This window comes from Bos grunniens, chromosome 8 (genome assembly GCF_055505025.1).
Source record: "Bos grunniens cultivar Pamir isolate PY7600 chromosome 8, Bosgru_T2T1.0, whole genome shotgun sequence".
Lineage (NCBI taxonomy): Eukaryota > Metazoa > Chordata > Mammalia > Artiodactyla > Bovidae > Bos > Bos grunniens.
The window spans coordinates 15,787,100-15,802,817 of record NC_141172.1 but is presented as its reverse complement, the minus strand read 5'-3'; the positions used below and the strand labels follow the sequence as shown (position 1 = coordinate 15,802,817).

Genomic DNA, 15,718 nt, shown 5'->3' with positions numbered 1-15,718 from the left:
ATAATTCTCATTAAAAAGTTTGACGTACTACAAGTGACGTTACACAGCGATATAATAAAACTCGCTGGAGTGAGTTCACCTCAGGTACACAATCAGAGAGATTATTCTGATTATAAAGAAAACGAGTTTCCAAATAAAATATTCATTCCTAGCCAAAATGCCGTTTCCTGTCTCTTCCAGAAAAGCTCTGAGGTATCGAGGGTACGAGTAGTCCAGTCGTCAAATATCGCGAGAACATTTCACTCTCGCTTCTCTCAGCTGAGGCCGAGGATTGGCCAATCAGATGGAGGTACCCCGCCCCCTGTTGCCGGGCGACGGAAAGGCTCGAGGCTACCAGAGATTAGGCTTTGAGGGCCTAGGAAAGGTGCACGTAGGTGAACCTGGCTTTTCCTGTTAGGGAGCGGGTTCGCGGGGCGACCGGTGGGCTACGCGGTGGTGGAGGGCTCGCAAGAAGTTCGAGTGCCCCTGGGTGGTGCGACCGCGCTCCTTTCGCACCCCTCAGCGCCGGCTGAGGTGAGAAATCCCCGGTCCCAACTTTCTCCTTGCCTCCCTTACTGGTTATCTTAGCTTGGGCGATGCTGATGCACTTCAAACAAAATAAACCCGGCTCTTAGGAGTTCTCCAGCCCGACGCCGAGCTAAGGAAGGCCCATTTTTAGTCCTGCAGAACATGAGAAGAGATTTTCTCACACAGTCCCCTAAGCAGACCTGCCAGGGGACCAGAGGGAACGACCCGAGCGCCTCAGAAAATTAACTGTGGGCTGAATTTTGCTCGAAGTAATAATAGCTGTCTGTCTGTTGGTCATAGCACAAGGGACTTAGCAACTTTCCGCTTCTTCAAATATATTAAAACGGTTGGTTTGGGGAGGATAATGATTGTGATAATAATTAGGAGCCAGGTATTTCAGTATCTGAAATCGTCACAAAGACTGCAAGCTGGAGCTCTCGCCATGCTATAGTAAGAAAACACGCCCTGAGGGTGTACGGCTGGTAACTGTCGGAGCTCCGTTAGTTTCCCTAATCTTTCTGGAACCTCTCTAGTTGTGTGAATAACCCCTTAGATTATGCGAATATTTGAAAGACTAACCCCGAAATTAGTGGCATGTTTGTTACTAGTGCTTCTCCCTTGTATTTTACCCCATGGAACTGATCAAATGTTAACTAAAAATTTTCCCCCGCTGTAATAAAACAGTGGCAAAGAAAATCAGGTGGAATTCTATGTATTGTCCATTTTCTTAAAGTTTTCAGGAAAGCTAGAGTAACCCCAACTATTTTTCCTGAATAAAGGAAGGTTTATTGTCTTAACTTTCTCTGAGAGGAAACCGTTTTTTTCCCCCTTGCCACTGCCTTAGTTCCAACACCAGGGATGGAACTGGCGGCCCCTGTAGTGGAAACACAGAGAGTTAACCACTGGACTGCCAGGGAAGTCCCTGGGAGAAACTGTCTGGACTATAGACCTTGTCTGCCTTTGAAAAAGTCATTTTATAAAACTTACTTTTCCATTTGAAATAATAGTAATAATTCTGTTACTTTGTCCGAAGAGTTCAAAATGGCCAGAAAATAGAACCACGGAGCTAGTTGGAATGGGAAGATTCTAAGTCTGCTGTGAACATATTAAATGTAAAGTAATAATGGGATATCTGAATAGAAATCCACCTTCCCCCCCCAATAGTTGAAAGCTCAGAATTGATGTCCAGTTTTAAGGACAGAACTGGAGATACTGATTTATCAGTCATCAGCCTAGTTAGAGTTATATGAAAACAAAATATTACAGAGAGGAGAGAAACAATTCCAGGATTGATCATGAATAATGCCAAGGAAACCCAGAGAAGAAGTACTGGGCAGGGGCTATAGAAATTGAGAAGCCGTTTTGGTTCAAGAAGTGATTTATTTTCTTTTTGATAATTTAGTAAATGTTTGTAGCTGGTTTTTTTAGCTGGCAATGCCTTCATGTGGGAGGAAATTCAGAAGGTACAAAATAAAACAAAGGTTTTGCCTGGCACTGAGATTAATGCTGGGGATATAAAGATGAATAAGATCCAGCTCTTGCCTTCAAGGTGGAAAAGTATTTAAGCAGATTGATGTGATAGGTCCTGGGATAGATATGTATACTGATGCGTAGTAGCAGTTCAGACAGACCTGTAAATTCAAATAGAAGAAGGTAGGGTGGTTATGAACTGGTGGTTGATGGATTCCTAGGGAGAATAACAGGCAAGATGTGTGTTATGCAAGGGACTAGTCAGGAGGCCAATATAATAATCGACTTGAGTCCATGAGGCTCTAAACAGTATAATAGCAATGGAGAGGAAGTTATATTTTAAACATTTAGAAATAAAAGTAGGATTATGTGATTAACCATGGGAAATGAGGGAGAGGGGGAAATCAAGGACTAAATTTCTGGCTTGTGTGATTAGGAGGTACACCAGGAGGAAGAGTAAATTCAGGAGAGATGACAGTGAGTTTACATTTTCATTTATTTTGAAATGTTGACACTATATTGAAGTGAAAATGGCAAGTAATTATTTGGATATAAACACCTCAGAGGGAGTGTGAGGAGTCAGGACTGGAGATTCAGTATTGTGAGTCATCAGCTTATTAATTGCTCAAACCCTGAGTATAGATGAGGTGGATCAATGAGAGGGTAGAGAGGAAAAAGAAAAATAGACTGGTTCATATCTTGAGAAATACTACAATAGAGGCAGGTAGAATAAAATGAAGGAGACTGAAAGAGGAGAAACAGAAGAGGGGAGTATCACAGAGATGGTTGCAATATTTTAGAATTTGCCTGTGTAGAAAAAGAATATATAGGACAGAATTAAAGGTGGTTTCAGAATCAAGAAATTAGTTTTTAGGGTTAGGAAAGAATGGAACATGACACCAGACTCAAAGAAAGGAGAAAGTTTAAAGACATAGTCAATCAGTTCAGTTGCTCAAAGAGCCCGACTCTTTGTGATCCCATGGACTGCAGCACGCCAGTTTCCCCTGTCCATCACCAACTCTTGGAGCTTGCTCAAACTCAAGTCCATTGAGTCGGTGATGCCATCCAACCATCTCTTCCTCTGTTGTCCCCTTCTCAGGAGCTGGATAATGCTCCGAAGGAGCTTGGAGCAGGGGTTAGGGAGAAGGAGTTTGGCAAGGAGAGGGAAGCTAATGTCCCAGAGGTGTGGGATTAAGAGGATAAATCAGAATAGAGAATGATCTTGAATGAGAGAAGTCATGGCTATTGAGATTGGAAGGCAGCACTGATATAGGTAAGTTGATTTGCTCCAAATATGATGGATTTCACATCTTAATTTTCTTAATTACGAAATTGAGTTATCTGCTGAAAGAGGCAGGAGTAGAAAAGTTGTTAAGAATTGGAATCATCAAGGACAGTAGCTTATCAAGGATAAATAAAATAATTTCAGAGATATGAAGATCCATCTAAACTTGGTGACTATGACTTTGCAGTTCTCCATTATATACAGCTGTGAGATTTCCATCAGCGGTGTTCAGCAGTCCAGGTTGAATGTAGAGAATAGTTTCTGATTTGTGAAATGGGTTGAAGAAGTGTTCAAGGATGCAAATTAGTTGATGGTGCTCATGAAACAGTAATTTAATGTTGAGAAGGAAAGGAATTCTTGAAAATGACCATCATGGTCACTAATGTCTTCTTCAATGGGAATTTCTATGGACATTTCAGTGTTCATCTTACTTGAATTCCCAGAAGAAAATGTCATGGCTGACCATTCTTGCCTTCTCTTGGCATCTCTGACACACTCCTGGCTTTTCTGTTAGCTTTCTGAGTCTTTGTTTTCCGTCTCTTATACAAGCTTTCCCTCTTCTGTGCAACCTGTATATATTTACATTCCTCAGGCCAGAGTCTTGGGTACTCTTTTTCTCCATATTCTTTCTCTAGTTCAGAATCTTTAAAACTTTTGAACATTACCCATAATAGGACATATATCTTACGTTATAGACCCGTGTACACATATGTGTAAATTTACACAAATATAACAGAAACAAATATTTAATGAAACAGTACCCTTTCTATGTGCAGTGAAACCTCTTACATCTTCTGTTCTATTTCATATTTAACCCATATTGGTCATAACCCTCTAAATTGTTTTTATAAGATACTAATAGATTATGACCATAATTTTAAAATGCTATTTTAAATAGTCAAAATTTTAAATGATATTTTATTCTGCTGAGTACAAGAGAGGGCTGATAAACTAGGAGAGAATGAATGAAGGCAATAGTTTAAGGGGAGGTGTTCAGTTCAGTCGCTCAGTCGTGTCTGACTCTTTGCGACCCCATGAACTGCAGCACGCCAGGCCTCCCTGTCCATTACCAACTGCTGGAGTCTAACCAAACCCATGTCCATTGAGTCGGTGATGCCACCCAACCATCTCATCCTCTGTCGTCCCCTTCTCTTCCTGCCCTCATCTTTCCCAGCATCAGGGTCTTTTGTGAGAATAAAGGTGAGAAAAAGGTAGAAGGAGAGGAAATTAAGGCCAGAGAATAAAGTATTTCATTAAGGTATTTGAGATGAAGCAATTCCAGATGATGATAAGCTCCAGCTCTGGCCATGGCCAGGAATTAGAATTGAAATGGTTGCTGAAATTTGGGTCATGGAACTGTGAAGCAAGAATGTTACATATTGAATCCAATATCCATATGGAAATCATCCAGGTTGTTGGTGGTACTTGAATGGAGAAACTGAATAAGATATACAAGACTTTAGTAAATATGGGGGAGAGATTAGGTGGCTCCTATATAAAAGCAACCAGGAAAGATCCAAGGCAATGTAGTTGCATTACTTGGTCCTCAACGGAAGAGAATCCTGTTGTTTATTACTTTTTTTAAACTTTGAAGGATGATGTTTGCCAATTACACTGTGGAGCAAGGAGAGTGCCATGTATTCATTCTTTGCCTTGGACAAGAAACTAAGATAGCCTTCACTACCAAAAGTTTTTTCAGAAGACAGGATCCTATTAAGTTGACGAGTACAAGGAAGTATTTATAACAGGGTTGAGAATATAAGGGAATTTACTATAGACTAGAAAGCACAGATAAAAATAGTCAGAGAAGAAAGATACTGGTTTTGCAAGGAGAGAGAAAACTTAACTAGAGTATGAGTGAGAGCCCAGGAGAGAAGGGTAAGTAGAGGGACTTGCAGTTTGATAAGATGATAGGGAAATGAGGAGGGCATGTTATAATAAATGATTCCATGGTTCTGAATGGAACAGTTCTGTCAAAACTGAACAAAATTAAAGCAGGCTTAACCTTGTACATAGTGGTACCTACAATAGCAATTTGCAAGAAAAGTCACAGTGGATTAAATGTTTGAAAGGATATGTGGTTCACTCCTGTCTTGCTATAGGAGGTATCAAAGGAGAATTAAATTATTCTTGTTTCCAGTGGTTAAACTGAGCAAATAATGGCCAGTAATCACAAACCTTCAACAGTTCGCCCTGTTTCTCGAGGTGGGATTGGATTGACAGGAAGGCCTCCTTCTGGAATACGACCCCCATCAGGAAATATTCGAGTGGCAACTGGTGTAAGTTTAAAACAAATTGTTGAACTATTATTTGTATATCCTGGTAGAATTTGAAAAGCCTGTCTATAATAAATAGAGATTCTTTGTTTTTCTTTATGCTATAAGCATACTATTATATGTCTGGTGTTTTTTTTTTTAAACATCTAGAAGTATAAAGAGCTTCCCTGGTAGCTCAGTTGGTAAAGAATCTGCCTGCAATGCAGAAGACCCTGGTTCGATTCCTGGGTTGGGAAGATCCACTGGAGAAGGGATAGGCTACCCCCTCCAGTATTCTTGGGATTCCCTGGTAGATCAGCTGGTAAAGAACCCACCTGCAATATGGGAGACCTGGGTTCAACCCCTGGGTTGGGAAGATCCCCTGGAGAAGGGAAAGACTACCCACTCCAGTATTCTGGCCTGGAGAATACCATAGACTGTATAGTCCATGGTGTTGTAAAGAGTTAGACACGATTGTATCAATGTTAAGAGACGATGCGTACTCATACTCATACTGAAATTTATTTTAAAGCTACACCAATTTAGGGGCATACCGTATTGGTGCCAAAACCAAGTGAAATGGAATAGACCAGAAATGGAATTAGGCAAGTAAGAATTTAATTAGTGAAGAAGGTTGCATTTCAAATTAGTAGGAAAGCATGGAATATTCGGTACTGCTGAATAATTGGTAAACCATTTGTTTTAATAAACCAGTTTCCTCCCTCACACAGAATCCTAGATATTTTCAAAATTTTATACTAAAAAATGAAATTTAAATGTATTAGCAGAAAATGTAGACAAGTATATTGTATAAACTCACGATCTCCCGAAGTTTGCTCAAGTTCATGTCCATTGACTGGTGATACCATCCAGCTACCTCCTCTTCTCCCTCTGCCCTCACTCTTACTCAGCATCAGACATTTTTCAATTAGTTGGTCTTTCACATCAGATGACCAAAATATTGGAGCTTCAGCTTCACCATTAGTCCTGTTGTTAAATAAGGACAAATATATGGACATTTTGTTCCTTTACAGATTGGCAGTGGTATAAATATGTCTAACACATAGGATACATTTTAAAGAAAAATATTACTTATCATTAATTTTAGATATTTTATTTACTATTTTAAACATTTTAAAATGTAAGGAAAATTTTACATATTATATAGAATATTAGTTTTATTTTTGATATTCTTTTTATAGTGTTAATATTAAAGGCACAGTATTTCTCTATTTTATTGAAACTGAATCTTGTCATTTAGATGCCACCTGGAACAGCAAGACCAGGCTCTCGTGGTGGTCCCATAGGGACAGGAGGAGTTCTGTCTTCTCAAATCAAAGTTGCTGATCGTCCTGTAACACAGCAAGGTTTGAGTGGGATGAAAACTGGTATGAAAGGTAACTATTTTAAGAAGATGAACATATTTTGTATAAGAAGTATTATAGTATATCAGTGCTACGTCACTTCAGTCATGTCTGACTCTGCAACCACATGGACTGTAGCCCGCCAGGTTCTTCTGTCCATGGGATTTTCCAGGCAAGAGTACTGGAGTGGCTTGCCCTTCCCTTCTCCAGGGAATCTTCCTGACCCTAGATGTTAGAGATGGAACCCTCATTTCTTAACATCCTGTGTTGGCAGACAGGTTCTTTACCACTAGCGCCACCTGGGAGCTATTACAGTGTATTGCTAAATCAGAATTACGCAGTGAAAGAGGCTGTTTTACTCAGTTCTTACTCCTTGATTCAACAATTTTGAGGGTTAAGTAAGAGAATGAATGTGAGAATTCATTGTGAACTAGGGAGTTATATACATGTATTAGCTATTTTAGTCATTTTTCTGGTGAACTTTCCTATAACTTAAAAATGGAAGTATAGTTGATTTACAGTATTATGTTAGTTTCAGGTGTACAGAACAGTGATTCAGTTATATATACATATACATGTATATATTTCTTTTCAAATTATTTTCCCTTTTGGTTATTATAAAATATTGAGTATAGTTTTCTATGCTATAGAGTAAGTAGGTCCTTATTGGTACTATAATTTCTTTGAAGAAATTTGAAATAATTTGAAGGAAAACTCAGAAATGAAAATTAGATTTCTAGTACTATATAGAAATATTCTGAAATAGTTTTTCTTGGTTTCCATATCAAATGACTATGGTAGGTATTTGTATATTTATGAGAAGTGAGACCAGAAGTGTTACTTTTGGTAATAATTTTTATTCCATTATGATGCTTAAGTAAGGAAGTGGGGCTAACATATAGATTTTATACTACATCTCTCCTTATGTCTCTATGTGTTTAGAAATGCATAATAATAATAACACTATATGTTTTGATTCAAAAAGTTGTCTATTATATATATATATAAATCAAAACATAGGGAACTGTTTCATATTGAGTTTTTAAATTTTCTGTATATGTTCAAATTACTTATCAGGGATGAACATACTAGTACAAAATTAATTATAAGATGATATACCGACTTCTATAATATAATATATCCTACCTTTCAGCAAATTTAATTTTCTTACTTATGATACAACTTATTTCACTAAATATTGAAAACCAGTCGGTTATTGGACTTCCCTAGTGGTTCAGTAGTTAAGACTCTGCACTTCTGATGCAGGGGCCACAGTATTTGATCCCTGGTTGAATAGGATCCCATGTGCCATGCAGGGTGGCCAAAGGATGAAAAAAAATCAGTTGTTTAGAAATGCTTGCTTAATAATTATCAATGCTGTGGAGGAAAATGACTCAAAATTTTGTAGTTATTTAGTCTTTAAAACTGTATTCACAGAATCGTTTATGTGTTTACTATTTCTTATTTAAAAACCTTAAGGGCAGAAACCTTAAGGGTGCAATTCTAAGAGAACTCATCAAATTTTATTACTGTATTAATTTCTCCTTTAAAACAGAACCAGTATTATTAATTATTTAATAATTAAATATTATTTAATTATTTAAGATTAAATAAGATTCTTATTTAAAAAGAACCAGTATTGTTTAAATAATAACCGGTATTATTTAATATTTAATACTTAAGTATTAAGTATTATTTCGGAGAAGGCAATGGCACCCCACTCCAGTACTCTTGCCTGGAAAATCCCATGGACGGAGGAGCCTGGTAGGCTGTGGTCCATGGGGTCACGAAGAGTCAGACACTTACTGAGCAACTTCACTTTCACTTTTCACTTTCCTGCATTGAGAAGGAAATGGCAACCCACTCCAGTGTTCTTGCCTGGAGAATCCCAGGGATGGCAGAGCCTGGTGGGCTGCCATCTACGGGGTCGCACAGAGTTGGACATGACTGAAGCGACTTAGCAGCAGCAGCAGCAAATATTATTTAATAATTTAAGTATTATTTAAGAAAAGAGTCATTTTCTACAAATATAGTTCAAAACCTTATATGAAAAGTTCTGTTACCAGCATGTACCACTATCTGCTGTGACTTTTGCTGTTACCTGTTCCAGTGCCTCATTTCCCATTCTAGTGAGACATTCTCTCCCTCTTTTCAGCATGGATTTCAGTCAATATTTCCTAGGCTTTTCTCTCATGCCATGCAGGGCACTTCACCTCTCTCAAGGTTTGGGACATTTAACCTATGAATGCTTTTTTAGTCCTACTGAAATGAAATGTAAGATTGTGTTCCTAAAAAGTCTCTGACAAATTATATAAAATCATAATCTCTTGCCTACATTGAGAAATTTATAGTCTAAACCTATGCTGTCCATTGTGATAGCCAATAGCTATTTGTATTTTAATATAAATTATTTGTATTTTTACAAACACGAATATTTGTGATTATTTAAATTAATTAAAATTAGTTAAAATAAAAGTATTTTACCAGTTCAGTTGCTTAGTTGTGTCTGACTCTTTGCGACCCCATGAACCGCAGCACGCCAGGCCTCCCTGTCCATCACCAACTCCCAGAGTTCACCGAAACCCATGTCCGTTGTGTCGGTGATGCCATCCAACCATCTCATCCTCTCTTGTCCCCTTCTCATCCTGCCCTAAATCTTTCCCAGCATCAGGGTCTTTTCAAATGAGTCAGCTGTCTGCATCGAGTGGTCTAAGTATTGGAGTTTCAGCTTCAATATCAGTCCCTCCAATGAACACCCAGGACTGATCTCCTTTAGGATGGACTAGTTGGATCTCCTTGCAGTCTAAGGGACTCTCAAGAGTCTTCTCCAACACCGCAGTACAAAAGCATCAATTCTTCGGCACTCAGCTTTCTTTATAGTCCAACTCTCATATCCATACAAGACTACTGGAAAAATCATAGCTTTCACCAGATGGACGTTTGTTGACAAAGTAATGTCTCTGCTTTTTAATATGCTGTCTAGGTTGGTCATAACTTTCCTTCCAAGGAGCAAGCGTCTTTGAATTTCATGGCTGAAATCACCATCCACAGTGATTTTGGAGCCCAAAAAAAGAAAGTCAGCCACTGTTTCCACTGTTACCCCATCTATTTGCTCTGAAGTGATGGGACCAGATGCCATGATCTTAGTTTTCTGAATGTTGAGTTTTAAGCCAACTTTTTCATTCTCTTCTTTCACTTTCATCAAGAGGCTCTTTAGTTCTTCACTTTCTGCCATAAGGGTGGTGTCATCTGCATATCTGAGGTTATTGATATTTCTCCCGGCAATCTTGATTCCAGCTTGTGCTTCATCCAGTCCAGCATTTCTCATGATGTACTCTGCATATAAGTTAAATAAGCAGGGTGACAATATACAGCCTTGACCTACTCCTTTTCCCGATTTGGAACCAGTCTGTTGTTCCACGTCCAGTTCTAACTGTTGCTTCCTGACCTGTATACAGATTTCTGAAGAGGCAGGTCAGGTGGTCTGGTATTCCCATCTCTTTCAGAATTTTCCAGAGTTTATTGTGATTCACCCAGTCAAAGGCTTTGGCATAGTCAATAAAGCAGAAATAGAGGTTTTTCTGGAACTCTCTTGCTTTTTCTATGATCCAGCGGATGTTGGCAATTTGATCTCTGGTTCCTCTGCCTTCTCTAAAACCAGCTTGAACATCTGGAAGTTCACGGTTCACATATTGCTGAAACTGGGCTTGGAGAATTTTGAGCATTACTTTACTAGCGTGTGAGATGAGTGCAATTGTGCGGTAATTCTTTGGCATTGCCTTTCTTTGGGATTGGAATGAAAACTGACCTTTTCCAGTCCCATGGCCACTGCTGAGTTTTCCAAATTTGCTGACATATTGAGTGCAGCACTTTCACAGCATCATCTTTTAGAATTTGAAATAGCTCAACTGGAATTCCATCTTCTCCACTAGCTTTGTTCATAGTGCTTCCTAAGGCCCACCTGACTTCACATTCCAGGATGTCCAGCTCTAGGTGAGTGTGAGTGATCACACCTTCATGATTATCTGGGTCATGAAAATCTTTTTTGTACAGTTCTGTGTATTCTTGCCACCTCTTCTTAGGTCCATACCGTTTCTGTCCCTTATTAAGCCCATCTTTGCATGAAATGTTCCCTTGGTATCTCTCATTTTCTTGAAGAGATCTCTAATCTTTCCTATTCTATTGTTTTCCTCTATTTCTTTGCATTGATTGCTGAGGAAGGCTTTCTTATTTCTTCTTGCTATTCTTTGGAACTCTGCATTCAGATGCTTATATCTTTCCTTTTCTCTTTGCTTCTCTTCTTTTCACATACCACCAGCCATGTTTCACATGGTCAGTATTCCCATGTAGCTACTTTATTGGACAATGCTGCTATAGAATATTTCCATCGTTGCACAACATTCTCTTGGTTAGTCCTGTTCTAGACCCCGTTAGTCCCAGTTTCCATTCAGTCACCCTAACCAGTAGAGTCCAGTGTTTTTGTTGGTTGTTTTTGAATCCACTCTAACAGCCCAACGTCTAGTCCCATCTTTGTCATCTTAATTCAGGCTTCCATTACGTCATGATGCTAAGATATTAGTTCTCTTTTCTATTTCATTGCTTCTTTCAGATTTTTAGACTTACTGGGACGTTTGTAAGAGCTATTAGAAAATTACTGAGTGTAATTCTGATTGTGCTTTGGATTTGCTAATGTGGTGACATTTTCAAACTGAACACTAATACCTAAAAATTTTTTTTAGGTCCCCAGAGGCAAATTTTAGACAAATCTTACTATCTTGGACTTCTTCGGTATGTTATATACTTTTTTTTTTTCCTATGAATGATCGTGAAGTTTTAACTATAGTACTTACTGAGATAATTAGATATGTTAATTCTTAAGATTATTTTGTATTTTGACATAATTTATGGTTAATTTGGCTCTAAATAGATGTCGTCACAAATGGTGGTGGTATAGTTAGGCTGAGATTTTAAATTTTATGTATTAGAATGGATGTGAGCTATATATTTCCAGTTCACTGTTTTTCATCTAATGAGAAGAATATTTTATGCTTCTTTCACTAAGTATTCTGAAATTATTCATAGATATGTGTGTGAATGATAAAATGTATATGCATGTCTGCTAAATTGCTTTAGTCATGTGCGACTCTGCAATCCCTTGGACTGTATGTAGCCCACCAGGCTCCTCTGTCCGTGGGACTCTCCTGGTGAGAATACTGGAGTGGGTTGCCATTTCCTTCTCCATAAAATACATATACTTATTTATAATAATTACTGCAGAGTTTTACATAAGTATATATTTAGTCAGTTGCTATAACTGTGGCCTATTTAATTCATAAGTTTGTTATATATCTCTTAAGTATGCAGCTCTAAATTAAGAACTCTTTTCTCTCTCTACCTACTTTTTTCTCTGCTCAGATGCCCTGCTAGCCTATCTCCATTTTTCCATTTTACTGTATTTTCTGGTTGGTTCATCCTCTGTGTCTTCTTTCCCTCTTACTTGCATTCTATTTAATGCATCCTTCTATTGTATCCTGAAATCTCTGTTTTCTTTCTTTTAGTCCTTCTTAATTCTTTTGCTGTTCAGTTACTTGAATCCTTTTGATCCTCAAATTCCTAGAAGTTAGTAAGAGAAGGGAAGGTTTTCTCCCATCTGTCCTCAAAGCTGATGTCAGTAAGAATGAGAGTGAGGCCATCGGTTTTGATATCTAGTCACTTTTTAATCAAAAGAAGGAAAGGTGATAGAGCCATTTCTCACCATCACATTGCCTCTCTTCTCCAAGATTTGTGCTTCTGTACTGAAAATTACAATTACCTACTTATGTCAAGTGAGTGAAGAACAGTGGTTCTCAACTGGCAGTGATTTTGCCCCCTCAAGGAATATTTGGCAATTTTTAGACTCATTTTTTGTTGTCATAACTGGATTTGGGTGATGTGTCGTTGGCATCCACGCCAGAGAGACGGTTAAGCATCTTACAGTGCACAGACAGTATTGTTTTAAGTATTATTCAAAGACCTAAAATGTCCATAGTGCTGCTCTTGAAAAACTCTATTCTAGAGGGTAGCAAGAACTGTGAGAGTGACAGGCATTTACTTCTGTCTATAGATTGTGCCAGTTAGTCCAGGTTCCCATTCTAATACTGTTTCATCTTTTTTAATGAGTAGAGAACTTTTATCAATTTCTCAGTTGGAGTATACCACTGTAATCAAATAAGCTGCTTAAATTGTTTTTCTTTTTGTAGTGAAATTTCACAAAACCATTTATATTGTTACACATTTATGAAAAATTTATTTTGTTTAACTAGAGAGACTGTTTTCTGAATTGGAAGCATTACTAATTTCTTTATTTCTTTCCATTAGAAGTAAAATAAGTGAACTCACAACAGAAATCAGTAAACTTCAGAAAGAAATAGAAATGTACAATCAAGAGAATTCAGTGTATTTGTCATATGAAAAGAGGTGAGTAATTTTGCAGTTAAAGTATGCAAGGTATATTTTTATTATGAGTAACATTTGATATAATATGTTTCAGAATTTTAGTACTAAATTTGTAGTTAAACATAATATTCATAATGCTCATCTGCCTATTTATGTATTTATGAATGTATTTTATATTTACAGAGCTGAGACTTTAGCTGTTGAAATAAAAGAGTTTCAAGGACAACTAGCAGACTACAACATGGTATTTGGTCTTTTCTGAGAGAATTTCTTTTGAATATTTTCATTGCTTTTTACCACTTTAGAAAATGCTATAACATGTTAATGTTAAATACCAAATAATGCATGAATACATACATAGTGAGAAAGATTGAAACCATAGCAAGTGTAAGGATTAAAGTATATATTTGCTTTCTCCCTACTTTCCCTCCCAAGAAATATTTTGCCTTTACAGATTAATAGGTATTCTTCCAGCCTTTAAAAGAAAAACACTTAAAAATATAGAACATGCATACTTTTTTTCCCTAACAATTTTAAAATAATATTTTTTGGAGTATATAAAATGTATTGAGTACTAGCAATGTCACTGCTTTAAAAATACTTTTATCTTTCTACAGAGTGTTGTCATCATGATGTTTTAAAAATTTACTTAGTACCAAACTTGCCTTTATCCTTCCATTTCATTCAAAATACAGTGTTTGTCTTCTGTCACAATAAGGCATCTAATATAATCACAGTTTTGCTTCCTAATGTGGACTTCCAGAAGAAGCTTCCTAGTGTGGATTTCCAGAAGAAATGATCTTGTTTTCAGTGTTGATTACTGGCTCAGTCTTTGGAGTAGTCTTGGCCCCATGAAAATTTCTAATGTTTCAGAATTTTCTTTCTTCCTGCTCTGTGGGTACTTTAGGCAGCAGTGGTCTCTGAACTTACTGAAAACTTGTATCTCGCTTCTCCAATTTAAAAAGAGTGATATACAAAGTAAGAAACATGGCTCCATAATGATTAGGTACATTATAATAAACCTACTTGATGTTGTTATATTGTACTGATAAACAGAATTTCTGACTATATTAATAGTATATTTTCACACTATAATCCATACTGTTCTGTGCAACTTTTTTAGTAAATAATCTTCTAAATATGAGAAAAATAATTTTTTATAAAATACAAAAAGACAGATGAAAGGGATTTTTAGTTACATGAGAATAAATTATGCAAGTTACTTAATATAAAAATATTAATAGTATGTAAAATATGCTGTTTGTAGGTTTTTCTCTAATACAGAGAAAGCACTTAGTTAGCCAGTTATCTAACACAGAGTAAGGTGTCAGTAAATATTAGATCTTATTAGCATTATTACCCAAAAAGTTAAGGTCATGGCATCTGGTCCCATCACTTCATGGGAAATAGATGGAGAAGCAATGGAAATAGTGACAGACTTTATTTTTGGGGGCTCCAAAATCACTGCAGATGGTGACTGCAGCCATGAAATTAAAAGACACCTGCTCCTTGGAAGAAAAGCTATGACCAACCTAGACAGTGTATTAAAAAGCAGAGACATAACCTTGCCGACAAAGGTCCTTGTAGTCAAAGCTGTGGTTTTTCCAGTAGTCTTGTATGGATGTGAGAGTTGGAGCATAAAGAAGGTGGAGCACTGAAGAACTGATGCTTTTGAACTGTGGTGTTGGAGAAGACTCTTGAGAGTCCCTTGGATAGCAAGGAGATGAAACCAGTCAATTCTAAAGGAAATGAACTCTGAATATTCATTGGAAGGACTGATGCTAAAGCTGAAGCTCCAATACTTGGGCCAGCTGATGCAAAGACTGACTCATTGGAAAAGACCCTGATGCTGGGATAGATTGAAGGCAGGAGGAGAAAGGGATGACAGGATGAGATGGTTGCATGGCATCACCGACTCAATATACCTGAGGTGGAGCAAACTGTGGAAGATGGTAAATGCCAGGGAATCCTGGCATTCTGCAGTCCATGGTGTTGCAAAGAGTCAGACACAACTGAACAATAACAATAACAAGAGCACTTATCCATATCACAATTGAAAATGTTATATATAGTAATATATATTACATTAGGAAAGTTTAGTCTCTTAGAGTCAATTACATCCAGGTAGTTTGCTTTTAGTAGCCTTCCTGTTCAAATTCTGCTTGGACAACTTGCTAAATTTTCGTATCTGCAAAATGTAGATAATAATATCTACTTCATAGTGTACTTGTGATAATTAAGTGAAACAATACATATAATAAGCTCAAAACAAGGTTTGGCACAAGGTAAGTAGATAAATATATTTGCTGTTGCTGTCGCTGCCTAACTTTTTTTTTGCCTGACTTTTTGAAGTAGGCTTCTGTTTGAAGTGTTCTGTTTGTGCCTTGCCCTGTAGATTTTTT

General features: G+C 37.4%; 1 protein-coding gene across 5 annotated transcripts in view; it reads left to right on the top strand.

Annotated features, from left to right (window-relative positions):
* Positions 1-303: 303 nt before the first annotated feature.
* IFT74 (intraflagellar transport 74) overlaps positions 304-15,718 on the top strand; it is a 122,447-nt gene continuing 107,032 nt past the window's right edge. For 3 of the 5 annotated variants that reach the window (XR_015169484.1, XM_086414921.1, XM_086414918.1), the window contains exons 1-6: positions 304-513; positions 5,403-5,541; positions 6,779-6,914; positions 11,621-11,669; positions 13,239-13,337; positions 13,500-13,560. Coding sequence is in view for 4 of the 5 variants with exons in the window: in XM_086414921.1 (XP_086271047.1) it covers positions 5,422-5,541; positions 6,779-6,914; positions 11,621-11,669; positions 13,239-13,337; positions 13,500-13,560 (465 nt within the window). In the remaining variant the exon portion in view is untranslated. Of the gene's footprint in view, positions 514-3,076; positions 3,251-5,402; positions 5,542-6,778; positions 6,915-11,620; positions 11,670-13,238; positions 13,338-13,499; positions 13,561-15,718 lie in introns of all 5 variants that reach the window. The other 2 variants (XM_086414919.1, XM_086414920.1) reach the window with 2 other exon arrangements.